Below are 20,323 nucleotides of genomic sequence, written 5' to 3' on the forward strand. Positions count from 1 at the left end.
CTTCCATTCGCCTAATCTGGGTGGGAGGTGAGCAGGGAACTTCATCTCAGTTCAGTCGCTCAGTCGTGTCCAATTCTTTGCAACCCCATGGACTGCAGCACACCAGGCTTCCCTGTCCATCACCAACTCCCGGAGCTTACTCAAACTCGTCCATTGAGTCAGTGATGCCAACCAACCATCTCATCCTTTGTCATCCCCTTCTCCTCCTGCCTTCAATCTTTCCTAGCCTCGGGGTCTTTTCTAGTGAGTCAGTTCTTCGCATCAGGTGGCCAAAGTATTGGAGCTTCAGCTTCAACATCAGTCCTTCCAATGAATATTCAGGACTAATTTCCTTTAGTATGGACTGGTTGGACCTCCTTGCTGTCCAAGGGACTCTCACCTCAAAGCAATTCCCTCCCGACCAGGGAACCATGGGCAAATGAATTCAACTTAGGAAACAGTATTTACCTGCAGAAAGCACTGTAAAGTTCAACATGTTCTGTAATCCCACTATTTCAATCTTCTCCACCGACACACTCCTTTAAACCAACTTGCGAGTATTTACTCAACCCAGTGGAGCTGCTCCCAGCATAATGCAATTGTCGAACATCAGTTATAGACCTACTGTGTGCAAAAACTTTGAGGATGAGTAGGATGACATCCAGCCACTCTCTGCATCAGGTGGCACTGTGCGAGGCACCTGTAACCTGGACCCAGGCCTTACTCTCAAGCTGATCATCTAATAGAAGGGACACTGAATGACCAGCTCGAGCATTTACTGTGCCAAGCACTGCTTTACAGCTACTAATTCCTTCATCTTCAAAGCAGTGCTTCTATTCCTTCCCTCCACCACGGTGTTCTTATACCCAGTTTAAAGGTGAGAAAACTGAAGCTCAACAATGTCTCTGCAGGTAAGAAAGCAGGAAGAGGAGATGTGGCATTCACACCCAGGCAGTCAGGGCTCTGTTCACAGTGGGCACCCAACGAACAGCTGCCGAGAGGAGCTGGAAGGTTGATGTCATCACATGGGCGGAATAAGAAGAGTGCTTTCCTGCAGGTGCTACAGGCACAAAAAAGACGAAGTTCCTTAATTCACACTGAGAGGGGCCTATGGGAAAAGTGGAGAAGGGCGCATTTTAGACTGAGGGGAGCAGAGGACCTGCGTGACACCAAGGCAGTCTGACAGACTCCGGTGCAGTCTGCTGCCTCTCCCTGCCTTCTAAAGGCACTTAAGCAGACTCAAGCAACAGGTGCTTGCACCTCATTCCTTATACCATGCACATAACAAAAGCACTAAAGAGAACAGCACTCTGGTCATTTCCATCCTGGGGTGTAGGCAAAGGGAAAGAAAGAAAGCATTACTGGGGGATAATAGGGAAAACTGCACAGGATTTCAATATCAGAAGAACCTGTTGCTAGAGGAAACAACCAGAAAGGTATTCCCATGAGACCTTCTACACCAGCTCTCAGGAAAACCACTTGCCAGCCCATATCCCCCCCACTATGAAATTGTCTGAGAGCTGAAACCTCTCCGGAACTTGTCTTTTCTGGCCCTCAAAGCACTCAGCACAAACTTAGGAACAATGGTTGACCCTCAAGAAATGCAGGTTGAATCTCATCAGGAACAGGTCCCAAATGATAAAGCCTTGGATGGCCAAGAATAATCACTATGAGGATGGATAATCATAAAACCGAGGTTTTATCATCAAGACTTCTCTGAGGATGACATTATTTTTCAACGTACCTAGCCTCACAAAACCTGCTTTCAAAGAGCAAACCCTTGTACTACCTGACACCTAAATTGAATACTTCAATTTTTCCACACCAACCCTAATGTACATGGAAGTTTATTAAATATTTTATCTTTTAAAAAATCTTTTGTTTGGGGCCGCACCGGGTGGCTTGCAGGATCTGAGGTCCCTGACCAGGGATCAAACTCCTCCCCTCTGCAATGGAAGGGAGGAGTCTTAACCTCTGGACCGCCTGGGAAGTCCCTGAAATATTTTAAACCTTCACAGAACATGTCTTTCCGTACTTCCGATGTCAAATGAAGGAATATAGCTTTAAGCTATTTTTTACAATAAAAGTTTTCAACTAGAACTTAATAAGAATGGCACCCTTATCTGTGGTTGTTGTTTCGTCGCGAGGTCGTGTCCGACTCTTTGCGACCCCATGGACTGTAGCCCGTCAGGCTACTCTGTCCATGGGATTTCTCTTATTAAGTGCCTTCAAATAAAATAAAATACCACAGATGAATTTCAGGCCCAACCATACAGCTCCACCTTGACTCTACAACATCAAAACTACCTACTTATTTAAACTCTCGACCGAATTAAAAGGTGAATTTTAACAACCTTCCTTTTCCAATGTTTTATTCTATTAGGTTCCCCTCCCCCAACCTGGTCCTAACGGATGGGTAGGTTTTGGGTTCTTCCCTAGCAGATGCGACCGAGTTTCTCAAGCAAAAAAGACGAAAACAGAAGTACATGTTTGTAGTATTTATATCACAATCCTGTGATAATTGTTAAATTCTGCTTTTCAAAATATGCATGATGAAAAACGCAAACCGGGAAAGATTTAAGCCACCCCCTCCTTTTCTAAATGATACAAATGAAGGCCCAATAAAAAAATACCACTTCCCCCATGAAAATCTTGTTTTAAGTGATTCAAGAACATTTCCCTTGATTTCCTTCCCTTCCTTGGTATACCTTACATAAAATACGCAGACCTTCACGATGTGATAAATCTCCAAATCCTCTACTTAAGATCTGTGCGTTTTTGTGGGAAGCATGCTATACTGCGGTAAAAACACGTCTTAAAAATAGCTCCCATTAACTTAAAAAAAAAAGGTGTTGTCAGGAAAAACACGAAATCGGTTTCCACGTTGCTTACACCCCCGCACTACCTGGAACCACTTTACAGAACGTTAAAAGACGCGAGACTAGCTTATCGAAAATTCCGTCAAATGTCCTCAAAATCTCTGCCCGCTTCGCTCGTTTGTGGGCAGCCAGTACGGGGACCGTGCCTCCTCAGCTCCCAGCAGCTGCAGCCCCGAGGGCCGGGGGCTCATCCGCCGCGCGGCCCCGCCAGACCCCGGAGCAGTGTACCCGCGGCCTCTGTTGGCACGAGCTGGCGGCAGGGGAACCCGGCTAGGGGCTCGCACCTGGCCGCTCCGCCAGCGGGTGACGCGCGGGGTCGGGCCCCCGGGGACGCCGCGAAGCGCCGAGCTGGGCTGCCGCTCGCGCTCGACGCCCGAGACGCAGAGTGGGCGGGCGCGCAGGCCCCGGCGACCCCCGGCGCCGGCTCGGCCACCCCCCGTGCCTCCCCATGCCGGCTGCTCCGGGAGACCGGGCCAGACGCTCGGGGCCCCTAGGGCATCAAGCACGGTCTCTGCCTCCACCCCTGACACCAAGCACACCTGCCACCCGCCCTGAGCCACCCCCCAATGGCACCCACTCACTCAGGTCGCCCGAGAGGGAGTGTCCCCTGTCACCGGCGCCGTGAGGGGCGCGGCCCTGGGACCCCGCGCCCAGACGACTCCGGGCAGAGGAGAGGGTGTTAGCCCGGCTCCGTGCCCCGCCTCCCACCCCCGGCGCGGCCCGCCCCGCCCCCCTCAGGGGCCTGAGGCGCCCACGCGCCCGCCTCAGCCCGAGACTCCCCTACCTGAAGGCCGGTGGTTGGGCGGTGAGGTCCTCACCGCGCCCGGTTCGGCCATCTTCCCAGGAAGCGGAGGGGCCCGCGTAGCCCCCTCCGTCCCGGCTGTCGCCGCGCAGCCGACACCGTGCTCCATCGGGATGCCAGGGCTGCACAGGCGCACTGCCCCTGCCGCCGCGCTGTGGAACCCGCGCGCGTCCCCTCAACGACGTGCACGTGCGATGTGCGCACCGGTTCTCAAGCTGCGCATGCGTACCGCGTCCACACGCGAGGTGCACACGGGTCCTCACGCAGCAGGCGTGTACCTCATGCACTTAGCAATATGCACACCCACTCTCACGCATCACGCCTACACGGCGTGCACATGCAATGTGCACACTAGTTTTCACAGAGCTCCCACACACGGCGTGCACGTTCGAGGTGTACACTGGTCTTCACAGCGCGAAAGAACACACTGCATGGACACCGTTCCCCATACAGTGCTTACACACAGCAGGCAGCGTACACATCCCAGTGTAAACACACATCATCACACAGTGAATACACTCAGTGTCATACACGGGGAATGCAGTTTCTCGCAGCATGCACTCACATCCTCACTCAGCTTGCAAACACAGTGCACACACACCTGCCCACCCAGCATGCACACGTTCTCACACACCGTGCATTCAAATCCTTACACGGCTCGCATTAAGTTCACACACACTAGGCAACCACATACTTAGAGCTGCAGCTCTGGCAACAGGTCCTAGTAGGGCCTCCGGCAGGCGCCACTTGGGCCCGTGCCATGAGTACAGATGTCTCCCTCCAAGCACAGGCGCCCAGGGGCGGCAGGAGCTAGGTCCTCCCTCACTGCAGTCAGACATGCAGCCAGGAGACTCCGGGACGCCAGCTAGGTGAACCTTCAAGAAGAGCAGGGGTATGTAGTCTGCCTTCCAACTGTTCCCCTGCTCCCTGGCTGACTCCACTCGAGTCAATGGTTCCTTCCATACTAGAGCACAAATAACGCACACAGGTACCTGTAACCGTGTCTGCCTGCAATGCAGGAGGACCCAGGTTCGAGCCTTGGGAAGATCCTCTGGGGTAGGGAATGGCAACCCACTCCAGTATTCTTGCCTGGAGAATCCCAAGGACAGAGGAGCCTGGCGAGCTACAGTAGTCTGTGGGGTCGCAGAGTTGGACACGACTGAGCGATTAACAAACACTGCCACTACTAGAAGAATCTCTATAAGGAGAATATCTCTGCTGCAGCGTTCTCTGCGGGATGGTGACCAGCCCCCAGGTTTTAACTTACACCCCTCGGGGAAAAATGCATGATTTAAAAAAGAGGAACAGAGCTGAATGTGGGTTGGGGGGGGTGGGATGGGGGGGTATGTGATGATGATGAAAACGTTCTACATTATGGTGATGGTTGACTCTTTTAAGTGTATGAAAAACCACTGTACATTTTAAATGGGTGAACTTTATGGTGTGCAAATTATACAAAAAAAAAAAACCCCACAAAACCCTAACTTATAGCTGGGTTCTTAGTGAAAAGCTTGGAAAGAGTCCCTTTGTTGGCACAAAAATATGATGAACATTTTCCTGACACTCCCAAAGGTGTGCTGGGTGTAGGGTGCAACTATGGTGAGATAGCCAGGAGTTTAGACACAAATGGGCAGGAAAGTGGGCAAGCTGGGGCTGGTCCCTTGGCTGTAATGAAAAGTGTTCCTAACCCAGTAAGATTAAAACAAGTTAATTAGGGCACCAGAGCTGTTTTTTTTTTTTTTTCCTCTTACAGTGGAAGGACAGAGTCTTAACCATTGGACCACTAGGGAATTCCTTGAACAATTTGAAATGTTAAACCACCTAGTAAGTTAGTCGAATGCAGCAGTTCTCAATTTTTTTTTTTTTTTGCCTCAGAGCCCCTTTACAGCAGGGGTTGGCAAACTACAGCCCACGGGCCAAATGTAGCCCACTTTTACTTTTAATAAAGTTTTACTGGAATATAGCCACTGTCATTTGTTTACATCTTATCTCAGGCTGCTTTTGTGAAACACCCACAGAGCTTAGTTGTAACACAGATCATAGAGCCTACAAAACTTAATATATTTTGGTCCTTCAGTAAAACCTAATTCCTATTTTACACCTACAATCAAGACTCTGAAAGAACTGATCTATCTGCTGATGCTGGTAGATATTTTCCAAAACTGTTTTTACCTGAAAGTGCCCATGTTAATATTGCAACCCCGTCAGTTTTCTTTGAAGTGGTAAGTTCACTTGGGGGAATATTTATGTTAGAAAATTTTTAGATTTGTTCAACAATAAACCTAAATTTTAAAATAAATAACATCTCTTTATCATCCAGCTTAACTGAAAATTGAGTCTCATATCTGCTTTTGTATTCAATGTATTACAGTAGGTTGTTAAAACACATGAAGAAAATCTACCCTCTATGTCCTTGGAAAAGAGAGAAATAGTTTAATGCTTTCCAGGTATGTTCTTGATACTACATCCAACCTTGACAAATGGTAACTTCAAGTTAGTTGCAATGTACAATCTGACACTGAATCAGTGATCTTTTCATACTAGTACACTAAAATGCAACATTTAGCAAATACCACTTGACTCTGCTACAATCTTCCAAATGTCAACGCATTTCATTCTATGGTATTAAAGTCACATCCATTACTACCACCACTGACCTCTTCAGTGTGAAGCTGTCAAGCTAATGGTGGCAGTTATCAATTTCCCCCAACTCTTTTTCACTTAAAACTCAAATTTTATCACCTCCAACAAATGCTTTCTCCTTGGAGTGACAGTCAGTGCTGACCACAAACCCAAGTTTCAATAACTAGTTTGTTAGTTGTTCAAGTAAAAATGGTATTCCACAAAAAATGATGGCTGGTGCAGTTTGCAACTCAATAATCAGTTTTTCCCTGAGACAACTATGTAGAAGAAATGTGTAGATGTGTAGAAGACTGCCACACTGAAAGAGTTAGCAGGGTGCTGCTTGGATTCTTCGGTTAGTTATATAACCACTCTTGACAGTGTCGTATAGCTGTCTCATACTTCCTTTGGAAGCTTTTAAGAATATAGCATACTTGTAGCTTGCACTTTAAAAGATGCTTGAGATACATTTTAAAGAAACAAATCCCTGTACAGAGGATTTGTTAACAAGATTAATCATTTTACTGAATGTCAAGAGACACTGTAAAACTTGCTTTTTAAAAGAAATTGTTGCAAAAAGCCAACTAATTCTATACCTGACAGTCTGGTGGATCAAATCAGCAATGAGACCTTACTCAGATTTTGTCTTCACTTTTTGATCTTTCATTATCAGGTTGTGAACCAAACAAAGCCTGGATTGCAATAGAGAAGACTGGCTTTTTAAAAGTGAGAAAGTTGACCAGAGAATGAATAAATACTTCTGTCTCTGCACAGCATAAAATAACGTCCAGTGAATGGGATTCTGGGAATTTGAGATCATTCTGGACAACTGAACTAACGTTAGAAAATGTCTTCAGTAGAGGTTTGTAACAAATTCACTTGCCCAGAAAATCTTGTATCTGGAGTCTGACCAAATGGATTCATTCAAATCAAACACAGAAATAAAAAAACAGATAATGTATACATTTCCCTCATACATCACAATTTTTTTAAATCAAAATTTTAAGAATGATCATGAATAGTTTAGTTTGAAACATCATAGTTCAAAAACAATCAATTTCATACGATGTTGAAAGTTATTTCATATTTTATTTCTAATTGCAAGTTTGCATCTGATTCCAGACAATTGGAATCCTAATTCCAAACAATGGGAAAAGAAACCCCCAAATCAGTACTAATTAGCTGTCATGAATCTACTGTAAGAGACTGATTTAAGACTTAATGAAATATGACCAGAGCTATCAACAATACTAAACTTTCTCTAAAGAAATATAGAGCAAGTTAGTATTTTGCAAAATATCCTTAGGCAATTTAGAAAATTCCATCTGTTAGTCTTACACTGAATTAAATGAGGGTGGCAGCAATTATTTTAAATACCATGTTGACATAAATATACAAATATATTCTACACACTTCTTTTATTATAGGAACCAAAGACTGCAAGGGAAAAGAAATAGAGAATATAAAAGTCATGCATATTGTATCTTATACAGTCCTAGCTATCAAGTGAATAGTGAACACTGCTATAAGTGCATCACATATGAATACGTTATTAATCCTCCCAATAATGCTGGTTCTGCAGGTACTGTTATCTCTCATCTTACAGGAGGAAGGCCCTGAAGCTCAGACAAGTTGGAGAAGGTGTGCATGGTCACCTGCAGGTAAAGGGCAGAGTGGCGGCTGGGGCACAGGCTGCCTCACCCCAGAGTCCATGCTCTTCACTTACAACAAGGCCTCCTAAGCACAAGGCGGCTGTGGAGGAAGAAATGATATAGTCCAGCACTCTCCAAATTCCTAAGAGTGTCTTATCACACTTACTAGTAAGACTTAATTCAGATTTTGTTCTTTTCTAAACAGGAAGAAAAATGCAAGAATGCTACTTTAAGGTAAATAAAAAATACAAAGTGGTATGCAAAAGTTCATGGGAGTCCAAACTGTGTAAATGAAACTCCCCCTTAGTAATAAGCATCTAATAGAGATCTAAACATCTCATACTGAAACAAATCTATAATTTAATCTTTACGACTGTCAGGGAACATACAGAACTTACTTCTTATTTCACTGTCAAGCCACACAACACTGGATGTTGTTAAATCTGTATGCAATAAAGTATAAATCCAGCTAGGTATTTTATCTGAAACATGCTTTTATCTATTTGATTACTCACTTGCTCAGTATTGACAGCAGTTTACATCTATTAAAGTTGTTATGCAACATTCTATATTTTATATTTACACGAGATGAGATTAAGTTAAACTGTAAGTCACTATGAGTTTTGTAAGCAACTATGTTTATAGCCACAATTCCATGGATGTGGTGAGTAAACCAATGACCATTAATAAAATACAAGAATTTTCATCATGCATAGTTTACAGGCTCCTTAAGAGGTGGTCTCTTTGAGAAGCTGGATGTTCAAGATTCAACAGTCAAACAATTAATTCTTGGCAAGTCTTTAACACAAACATTTGCTTTGGTTATTTAACCACCTTAGTAATAGGACTTATTTATACTCTAACTGGAATAAACACTGTGTATAAAAACACAAGCCTGTCAAACTCAATAGTGGTTAACTATTACACTCTCTTTGCAGTAAGAATCATTATTCTTGGATTTCAAACACTTTATTTTCTTTCAGGGTACACCTTATAGCACTGTATTATAAGAATCAAACAGCATAACAAAAAAATTTTTTTCCTTAACGACCACTTCCATTCCAAATTCATGTGAAATATAATCAAATCAGTTAAACTAATTTTTACATTAAAGACAAGCAAGTAAAATAATTCCTCCAAGTAGGGTTGCATATGAACTACTCGTTTACCCCAACTATTTTAATCATCGTGATTTGAGATCTTCTAGAGTGCAACAGCACCAGATGGGACTGTTACTACCTCGGCAAGAAAAAAGTCACTTGCAAACACAAGAATCAATGTCATATTTGTAATTTGAAAAGAATCTTTAGACAAACCATTTGTTAAGGGAAGTAGAAAAACCAATGTTGGAGTTGCACCACCCCTACCATGAACTGTAGCACAGATGCAGGGTAAAACATTCTTGGTAAGATAATGAGGAAAGATCTACATATGGCACAAATTTAGCAAAGCACTTTTATGTATAGAGGCCTAAATATCTTAGGAGGTTTAGATTACTCCTTATGTCATTACTTCGTGATGAGGACAATCATGAAGTAACTTTTTCAAAGCTGTTTCCTTACAAGTGTTAAAAGCTACAAGGACTTCTTTTATATGATTTCTATGTAGCTAGTGAGGCCTAGGTCCTGCCCTTAATTTCATCTTACTAGAAGTGATAATAGAAAACTAAGTAACACAGGGTAAATCTAAATTGCCGATAAAATACAAGCAAAAACACCTGTACACATAATAAAATACATCCTAAACACAAAGTAAGGGTTTAATATTCTCTATAGCACAATACTGACTTTTATTATATTTCTCCCTTGTATGCAGCTCTTCCATTCAGAAACTGGAGACCATCTTTTCATTTCATACCTTCCTCTTTTCCCAGCTTAGAGATACTTTCCAAAAGGCTTAATTTGTACAAGCAGTTATGAAATTAAATTTTCATTTACACATACGTGTTTAAAAAGCGCTCAAAATTCCAGCTTACACATATGACTTCTGAAAATAAAACTTTTTGAACATAATCTTTTTCTTTTGCAAAAATATTCTACATAGCATGTTATCAGTCTTTTGTTTGGGAAATCATCCGTGAACAGTAAGTTAAAAAAAAGGTTGATAACTGTATCAATGTCTCTAATGTTAAGATAACTGGGTGCCACCTAGTGTTTGATTTCTGCAACTACTAACTCTACAAATTCAAAATTGCTATTAAAACCCAGGTTCTAAAAACTTCACTTTGGAAATGCCTTTTTTGTTGGCAGGCTTACAGTGGCAAAATAAGATCATAAAAAAAAAGTATATGATTTCAAAGTTAGTATAAAAATAGCCAAATGCTACTTAAATATGAAAAACAGAACAATCATTTTTTACTTCAAATGAAGATTTCTGCTTCCCTTAAGTTGTACCAAAATCTTAAGGGAACTAGGTAACTGGAATATATAAAAATTCATTGTACAGTCAACAGGTAAGTCAAAACTAGGGCTTAATTATAATTTATAACAAGTGTATAGCAAGTGGTTTATTCAAAACATCCATTTACTTATTACTGGAAGTGGTCAAAGTGGGAAAGGCAGTAATGCATTTTTTTCCTTTTTAGAAAGAGCAGACTTCCATTATATCAAAAGAACAAAGTGGCCTTAACATTTCACTTAAGAGAATTCAGCATTACCAGTTTTTAAAGAAATACCTTAGAAACAAAATCACTCTGCTTTAGCAAATTGTGCTGTTAATGAAACTTTTATTTTAATGAGTCACAGTTAAACATTCAAACTGTTGAACAATCTTCAGAGAAAACTGGAATGTGCAAGGCTGAGTTCGCTTTAGATCTGGAAGAAAAAAAATCAGGTCAACCAAAAGAATTTTTATACTCCAACAGTCTACCTCATGTAAGGGGCACATGCACCCTCTTCTTTAGACTATCTGGGAAACAAATTCAGTTTGCTGAGGAAATTCTGTACACTAGGATTTTCTCAATTCTGGTCTGCTGCCAGTGAATCTTTACAAATTCCTTCAGAATGCTATACGTTATGCAGAATATTATCTGTAAAGATTAGTGTCTCTGTCCTTTCATGCTAGTGACTAGAAATTTATCTCGGGGGTGGGAGCAGACACAAGGAGTGTTACTTCCTTAAGAAAGGGCCAAGTGTGATACCAAATTCTCCTACCAGTCAACCTGGTTATAGAGGTGAAGGCAAGAACACACAGAAACCATTTGGAGAAACACCTTGGGGAAGAAGCAGTGTTCTCAGGTGATAAAGCAACACTTACAAAACATACAAGCCAACTCAAATTACTTTAATAACTACTTTATTATCCCAGTTAATAACTGTCTTTATTATCCCAGTTCTGAGGAAGCACTGGCACAAATTTAAAAATATTTTTCTTAGAAAAGCTTTACCCTATCTAGATGTTCACCCTATCACCTCTGCGAATGTGACTTCAGACTCAGGCATGTTCTCTGACTAGGTTCTTAAGTTACTAACAGTTTAGTCACAGGAATCCTCTGGCTCAGGGGTCTCCAAACGGAGGTAACATTAAAAATAGAATGATGGATTTATTTCTTAACCCTTATTAATTTTCTATTTTAGGGTATGCTTTAAAATGCAGTACTGTAGGTTTTGTGCTCAAATTTTCCTTCAGTCATGGTGTATTCTAAATGGTTTGGAGATACATCAAAATATGTAAGATGGACTGACAGATGAATAAAAGTATAGACAGAAATGTGATACACCAAGTATAGAAATATGTTAATTGTAAAATCTTGGTGGTAGGTATCACTAACTCAGTCTTCCTCAAGACCAGTCTTTGCTTTTTTGGGGCAGGGGGGCTGTGCCACAAAGCTTGTGGGATCTTAGTTCCCTGACCAGGGATCAAACTCAGGCTGTCAGCAGTGAAAGCACAGAGTCCTAACCACTGGCAATCCAGGGAGTCCCTTTAACAGGGCTTTTAATGTTATGTTGTAATTCCAACGCTTCATACCAAACTGGTTCAAACAAGATTATTCTTTTAATATACTAGTTTCAATTAAGAGAAGGCATGTTTGTACAACACAGGGAATATAGCCACTTATATTAATAATAACTATAAACACACTATAACCTTTCAAAATTGTGAATCCGTGTATTGTACATTTGTAACATATAATATTGTACATCAACTATATCGCAATTAATAAAAGAAAAAGCCTGTTTCTTGGATAAAATCTTATTTCTCACAATTGTCTGCTAAATTTCTTAACAGCTCTCTCTCTAGATACTCAAGCAAATACTGATCTTTTCAGGAAGAAATACTGAAAAAGATCATAAAATTCTCATAAGCACAAACAATTTGACTAGCACAAACTAAAGTTGAGAAAACACAAGGTGCATCAACTTACATCATCAATGTCTTCATCATCATCTCCGATGTCATCAAACTGGATTTCATCATCATCTCCAGGACCAAATGTATCAGTTTCATTGATTTTAGCTTAAGAAACAATAACAAATATAGTCATATAATATAGCCAAGATGTTAACAAAAATGAATTAAAGTGCCCACTGAAAGCAGTAGTTGGGTATCAAACGTTGAACTATAGAAGTCAACCTTTTAATCTGTTTCATTATCAAAAATATCCTCGTAATGTCTACCTAACAACCCTAGTATATAGAACACTATTTTACACATCTCTAAGTCAAGATGGAAATAGTTTTCTTTTGTTCACAAAGGTATTTTTAGTGAGGCTGGCTCCAATTAAACAAACTCTAAACTATTACAACTTCTAGCTACACTTCAAAAAAGGTAGCACATGTTAACAACCCAGAAATTATCAAACACGTCAATCAGAAAAATTTGGTTATGTCATGCTTATCCCTTAATAACAGAAATGAACCAGGAATTCCTAGTCCTATTCCCAGATATATTAGTATTTCCTAGATTGGAAATGTGAAGTAAATAATTACAGCAGGATTTTCACACCGAAGTAAAATTACAGTTTTCTTGGTAATATGCAACAACCAAAATATAGTCCAGGGGCTCATAAAGGATAAATCCTCACCAAAACTATAGTTATTAGAGACAGAGTCTCAATTACTTTCTTCTTAAGATGTCTAGTAATATGAACTGAAGGTAGGCATACTTGGACTGAGTCACATAAGACAAAACTAAATATGCAAAATCAAAAAACTTCTATCAAAATTCCTTCATTTAAACCATCAAGGATTAACAGCATATTAACAGGTTAATAACTCAGACATTACCATGTTCTGGAAGCTCGCCATATGCTTTCAGGCTTCTAGCCTCATCTGCATTGTATTTTAAGATTACATCAGCTTTATTATCCTTAAAAAGAGACACATAATGTTTAAAAATAATTATGCCAAAATACTATCCATTAAAATACTATCCATTAATTTCATAAATTAGTTTCAAACTTTTCTTAAATTTTAAAGTTTTCTCCTACCCTCTGAAAAACATTCTTGGGTTTAAGTCAGTCTGAAGAATCCTGCATATGTAAGTGAATAATGATCAACAAGCTTAGGGAAGACATTTATATAGATTTTACCTCAAAAGAAGCAGAACTGTGCAGACCCAATTTTTAAGATTATTTAGTTACCCTTTGATTAGAAGTCTTTTGAAAAATAAAAATTCACTGGGACCATAATTTAGGTGATTAAACACTAATTCAAAAATTGAGACTGGGATAATGACCTGGGAATTATTATACTTTTCCATAATCAGTGGTTCTTAGGGTACAAATCCATCAGAATCTCTTATGGAGCTTTAATGTCTATGCTCAGTCATTTCTGACTCTTTGTGATCCCATGGACTGCAGCCCACCAGGCTCCCCTGTCCATGGAATTCTCTAGACAAGAATACTGGAGTCGGCTGCCATTTCCTCCTCCAGGGGATCTTCCCAATCCAGGGATCGAACCCATGTCTCGGCAAGCAGATTCTTTACCACTAACGCTACCTGGGTGGAGCTTTTATATCTCCTGATAAATTAGGAGTTATGGAATGAAGACCATGATAGTGTATTTGTAAAATATATGGCTATTTCTGATGCAAGTGTCCCACTGAAAATGAATGCTTCATAACATTCACACTTCCCCATCTGAAAAGAATCTGACTTAAGGAAGAAAAACGGGTTCGAAGCTGATTGTTTCAACTTCAAAAAAATTTTTGGACCTGAAAGCAGGTCCAAAGAAAGGCAGGAAAGTGATCACAGTGACCCAAGAATGGTATGATTCAGGACCAGCACTTCTCAAAAAGCATTACGTACAGAAGCCCAAGGGGATTCTGGTTAAAACACACATTCTGATTGAGGCGCCCTGGGGTGGGGTCCAAGAATCTGCATTTCTAACAAGTAACTGAAAGCTAGTGATGCTACTGGCCCCTGTACTACCCTCTCAGTGGCAGGGGCATAAAAGAAGGATCATGGGAAATTAAGAATCAGAACATTTATTGTGGCTGTCATTTTAAGAGTATCAATATGAATGCTACCCAGGTGGCACTAGTGGTAAAGGACCCACCTGCCAATGCAGGAGACTTAAGATACTCGGGTTTGATCCCTGGGGGAGGGCATGGCAACCCACTCCAGTATTCCTGCCTGGAGAAGCTCATGGACAAAGGATCCTGGTGGGTTACGGTCCCTGGGGTCACAGTCAGACACAACTGAAGCAACTCAGCACGCTAGCGTGCATGCATGCATGAATGTTACATCTTTCAGAACCTTGACTTCCGTATCCGTCAAACAGGGAATTAATTCTACTTCTGAGGTTCTCTTTAAGATCAAAAGAAAAAAATGGACATTAAAATAATATCAGTTTAGAGCTCGCTATCTCAATGTCAGCACTGTTTATGTTTTCGGCCACATAATCCTTTGCTGTAGGGACCAATCTGTGTGTTTTAGGATGTTCAGCATCACCCTTGGTTTCTATCAATTAGATGCCAGCAGCACTGCCCTTTACCCCCATGTGTACAAACCAGTCATGTCTCCAGACACTGCCAAATGTCTCCTGGAGGAAAGTCACCCACAGTGGAGAACCATTGATTTAAAGTAGTAATTTTAATTCTTTATTCTGGAACATACATTTAAAAAATCAGAGTATGATCAGAGTTATAAAAATAGAGACACTATCACTCAAAATGTAAACATATACACAGTGCTGAGTTCCAATAGGTGGAAACCAAATAGATTTCACAGACTCACAATGGGTAGAGTCTCCAGGTAGAGATCTCTGAAGGGTAACTACCATTTCCTTCCCTAAGTTCCCATCTAAATTTAGAGCACAAGAGTTGGATATGACTGAGTGACTGAACACACACACTTTTATCATGATTTGTCTTGTAACTGATTGTGTGCCTCTTATTATCTCCACTGTCAGGCCATAAGCATTTTGAGATGGCAGCCTGACTCACTCAGTTGTATCCCCTAGAGTAATGATTTTCGTATTTTTATTTCAATATGTATAAATTAAAAAAAACTGGGGCAGGCAGGCACTCCAACATAAAATTACATTTTTATTGTTATCCTGCCAACTGAGAATACTTAACAAAACTACAGTATAGTATCCTTCATTCCAAAAAGGGAACTTCTAAATATCCAAAAGAGAAAAAGGAGTATTTAGCTTCATGAAAAATTCACACTGTGATTCTTCTATAGTGAAAATGCAGACTCCATAGACTGGCACTGGCGAACCATGATCCCTGGGGTACCCAGCACAATGCCCATGACAGAACTGGCCCTTAAGAAATGTTTACTGACACAATACTGAGCAGCCTACTGGCCTGGGAACTGATCAAATTTGGCTATGACTTATGTTCTAAACATCAGTTGCTCACCAAATTCAAGCAAGTAAACAATGAAAATTTTAATAATATTTTTACCTGGTAGTCCCGTAGACCAACCAATATAATGTCTGAGGTATTTATCCAGACCTATAAAAGCCAGAGCAGGTTACATTTAAAATAAAAATATTCAACCAAGAGCAATGTTGAGTCAGTCTTCCCATAACACATACATATTATTCACTCAATTGTGGGAAGAGTATCTACATTTAGAATTAGGGGAAAAAAACTACAATAAGCAGCTGAGCCATTTTAAAGTTTCTATCATTTGGGATATTAGAAAAATAACAATTTAACTACTTGACAATTTAATAATTTCAGAGGACCAACGATTAGTTTAGCAATTAAGGGATTTCTAATACTGAACCACTCCAAGTGGTTAGTTACCCATTACATATGAGAATAGTTAAAATTAGAAATGTGGTTTTACCTTCCCCCCATGTACTCAAATACACACAGGAAACAAATTCCCTTTAGTTTGGTAACAGAAACATTAATGACCCAATTATTTTTTTAATCATAAAGTCCAGATTAGAGGGACTTCTATTCTAACCAACCTCATGAATAAATAAATCTGCCTGATCAGCTACACTGATGGGAAATTAATCATTTCTTTCCAAGGCTGCTCATTCTTTCAATTCAGGAAATTTAACATTAATACAACATTTATTTACCATTAATTCATATTCAAATTTCTTAACACTGCTTACAACTATTTCCCCCAACCCCAAGTCAGAACCCAAATAAGGACCACTTACTGCACATAACCAATGAGTCTCTTTAATCTTCTTTACATTGAAATAGCCCTTCCAGCATTTTTTTTTCTTTCATGACAGTAACATTGCATGTATTGGATTGGCCAAAAACCTGGTTCGTGTTTTTCCTTAAGTTGTTATAGCCAACCCAATATTTACAGTCAGATGATTTGTTTTACAATGTGTCCCTCAATTTGGACTTAATTATTTTCTCACGATTAGATTCAGGTTAACCACCTTGGGCAGGAATACAACATAAATGATGCTGAAAAAAGGTCCCTGACCCATAAAAACCTTACCGCCATTTCTCCCCCTTTAACCATAATTTTATATTAAAGTAAAACAAGTCTCCACAGCTACCTTCTTTCTCAGTTTCCCTCTGATGTGGCACAATCTCTTAACACCATCGAAGCACATTGCTTCCAATCGTCCGTTTCCCAACATTTTGATCACTTGGGCATACTCTGGATGAGGGAAAAGAAAAGAGTATAGGACATTGCTCAATTTCTGATAAAGGCAACTTAAAAGTCCACATAGGTTCATTAGAACATATAGGTGTGTTGGTTAGGAGTAAGTATTTGCAGTAAAGTAAGTACAAGGGCGTGATATACACCAACCTAGTATACAGCAGGGCCAACATCAAAGCTGTGGAATGCCATGTCCATGACAAGCTGTCTCTATTAGAAATATTTTAATTACCTTACTTACTCACTGTGAGTTCAGTAGACTGACAACTGTCTTCATCACTGTATGCTCTACTTCTGGAAATCAAAGTGGCTTGTACCAAAATATACACTAAAATGTTCCTCATCAATCGCTCACTTTGGATCCTCACCCAGTTATGGATCTCCTTTCCCTCAGAGGAAGGTTAGCCTTTAGAGACTGGTCACAACACAATTTTTGGTACACTAGCAAATAAAAGCAGCTTGAATGTTATTAATGTCTTTGTTAAATTAGTGATTATTTTGGTTTTTGTAAAGCTGGAAAGATGTTCCCAGGCAAATGCCAAACTTTTTTTTAATTTAATTTTTTTTTTAATTTTAAAATCTTTAATTCTTACATGCGTTCCCAAACATGAACCCCCCTCCCACCTCCCTCCCCATCAAAATCTTTCCAAAATGGTACCAAGGAAGCCATCCTGTTTTGTTGCCGTTCGAAAAACTGAGATTATACACTGGCTTGCACAAGGGCCATCTCTTGTGGCCCAGAAGATCGGAGGTAGGGGATGGGGTCACTCCAAAACTTTTTTCTCTTACTCAAGTTGTGTTTAAGAAGAGGCTATCCACCAGTGTGTAAATATAATGAAACCTAACTTTCAAAGGTTCACCTGTGGGATTGCAAAGTGGCAGTGTTACTCAGACTGCAGTGAATCTAGCACCCATTTACCACCTCAATATTGCTGGTCAGTTAAAAGGTAGCCTCTCTTCCAAAGAGGGAGGGGGAAACATGAAAAAGAACTAATGGTAGTCAAAATAAAGTCAATTGCTAAAGGAGGTAAAAATGAGCAAGGGTAAGAAATAAAAAGGTCTTTCAGCCAGATACTGTGTTTTATTTTCAGTGGCTTATATATATTCACGGTATGAACAAATTCATCAAGTTCTGCAAAAGAGACAATTAGAACAAGTTATTTGTTAAAAACTGCTGGAAATTACTGAGATAAATAGAAAAATTTAAATATGATTATATACTGGACAGATAATATATTCACGTTAAAATACCTGAGTGTGAGTTGGTGATGGACAGGGAAGCTTGGCATGCTGCAGTCCATCGGGTCACAAAGAGTCGGACACAACTGAGCGACTGAACTGAACTGATAACCTTAGTTATCTGAGAGAATAGACTTGTTCTTAGGAGACACATGATGAAGCATTCATAGTAAGGGAAAAGTACCATAGTACCATGATGTCTTCAGTCAACTTCCAAATGGTTCAAGACGGATGGAGACAGTCAGACACACAGACACAGACACACACACGTGCACATGTGAAGTGTTCAAGGGAATTCACAGTATTTAAACTACAACTTTTCTGAAAGTTTGAAATTACTCAAAATAAAAACATGGGAAACTAGTTTTATTACTTAAAAATCTTAATCAGTTTGAAAAGGTCAAGTCAATGGTTCAGTTTCATTTCACTGTACTTTATAAATTATTGATAAATGCCAATACAACTGGAGAAGTAAGGGAAAGGCTTTGGATTCATTCCTCTAATAACCACGGTCTATTGAACACAGTATGTAGCACCATTCACTATCAAAAAAAAAAAGCCAACCAAGTCATGGGATTGTCAACAATATAGCTTTTGAAGTTCAGTTCGCTCTGTTCAATTGCATTTGCCTGGGAACATCTTTCCAGCTTTACAGAGGGAACTGTTCAATTCATTCTTAGTTCTGAGTGTGTTCACATAAAATAGTGAAACATATGTATTTACAGAAATGCCATCAACCCTCAACAAAGGCTGAGTATACACGAAATAACTACAAAGAAATGCTCTGGAGAAGTGTAGGGGATGAGAAAGTGAGAAGAGCAAAAAGGAACACCGCATTTTTTTGCTCCAGATTATGAACAGTATCTTCTAATGTTTAGAAATTGAATATCTTCATTTACAAAAGAGAACTATTACTGAAAGAAACCTAACTTATTAAATGCTTACCTTGCCCATCTTCTTTGAACACCAGCTCTCTCTTTTCAGATTCATTCTCATTTTTGCCTCTGCGTCTGTTTTTACCTCCTTTACCTAATGGTTTTTAAAGAAAAAGACATTATCTGCAAAACAGTAGAAAAAGAACTTAGCTTATAAAACGTTCATGACTAATTTTATAAAATAAGGTCTCTCTGTACCTGCTCTCCCAAATGAAAGATCTGTGTGCAAAAAGATAACGGCCAGAGGTGGGCCTGGCAGAGTTCTCACTACTGTAATGGAACACACTGATTTTTGTAGTAGAGGGAGAGAAACAATTGTGGCAACTCTTGAGAGTTTACATTGGATCTGTAGAATACATCAAGCCAGTAAAAAAGCAAGGTCCTAACTGCCTGAACTTGGAAACAACCAAGATGTCCTTCTGTAGATAAATGGATAAACTGTGATATTTCCATATAATGAGTACTATTTAGTAATAAAAAGAAGTAAGCTATCAAGCCCCCTTTACCACGGAAAGGGAAGAGTCTCAATAATACCCAGCAACTGTCCATAAAGATTCCCATGCGGGAGTACTGATGGCCACTTAAAGCAGGTATCACCCTATGAAAGTTAACAACTGCCGCTAAGGCCTGTGGCGCCCATGTGGCGCCCATGTGGGAAGCCCAGGCCGCACGGAGGTCTACCCACAGGTCGCCGTAGCGCCGGGGTCTGTCTGGCGCGAATTATGAGCAGAAGCACACGTTCTCCCGCAGGAGGCCCTTCAAAAATGGCGTCGGCTCCACCCCAGTGTGACCAAACTGGAAGCCTGAAGTAACTTCCCAGCTCCTCCCCCGAGACCAGAATCGCGTCCGGATAGCCTAGCTGTGTGAAGGCAGGCCGGAGAGGAAAGTTACTGCGGCCTAGGGCATCTGGAGGCCGCGGACAGAGCAAGGGAGACCGGGCAGAGGGGAGTCGGGGTCCTGACGTTCAGGCGGCATTACCCTTATTCTTAGGCATGGCGGTGACGACGCACTTGAGGCGTCTCCGACTTCTCTCCGGGTGGTGGCGGCGACTCCTCCGAAGGGAGACGCGTGAGATAGGGTGACACGAACCGGCTGCGAGAGACCGGGTCGCGTCTGCGGGAGTCTAGCGACGGACGTCTTCCGAGATCCGCCTTCAGCGACGTTCGGCCGCAGCAAAT

General features: G+C 40.8%; 2 protein-coding genes across 10 annotated transcripts in view; both read right to left on the reverse strand.

The window, feature by feature from the left end:
• MAP7D2 (MAP7 domain containing 2) overlaps window positions 1-3,788 on the reverse strand; it is a 97,497-nt gene extending 93,709 nt beyond the window's left edge. For 7 of the 8 annotated variants that reach the window (XM_042241678.1, XM_012106384.4, XM_012106379.5 and 4 more), the window contains exon 1: window positions 3,643-3,788. In XM_042241678.1, the coding sequence (XP_042097612.1) occupies window positions 3,643-3,769 (127 nt within the window). In that variant the 5' untranslated portion in view covers window positions 3,770-3,788. Of the gene's footprint in view, window positions 1-3,439; window positions 3,571-3,642 lie in introns of those variants that run through there. The other variant, XM_015104825.4, reaches the window with a different exon arrangement.
• Window positions 3,789-10,639: 6,851 nt separating this feature from the next.
• EIF1AX (eukaryotic translation initiation factor 1A X-linked) lies at window positions 10,640-20,323 on the reverse strand. Of its 2 annotated transcripts, NM_001145179.1 has the most exon segments (7): window positions 10,649-10,747; window positions 12,298-12,389; window positions 13,160-13,241; window positions 15,789-15,839; window positions 16,865-16,968; window positions 19,156-19,239; window positions 20,124-20,314. In NM_001145179.1, coding segments are annotated over 7 exon segments (435 nt in total). In that variant the 5' UTR covers window positions 20,140-20,314; the 3' UTR covers window positions 10,649-10,741.

The sequence above is a fragment of the Ovis aries genome, chromosome X, assembly GCF_016772045.2.
Source record: "Ovis aries strain OAR_USU_Benz2616 breed Rambouillet chromosome X, ARS-UI_Ramb_v3.0, whole genome shotgun sequence".
In the NCBI taxonomy this organism is placed as follows: Eukaryota; Metazoa; Chordata; class Mammalia; order Artiodactyla; family Bovidae; genus Ovis; species Ovis aries.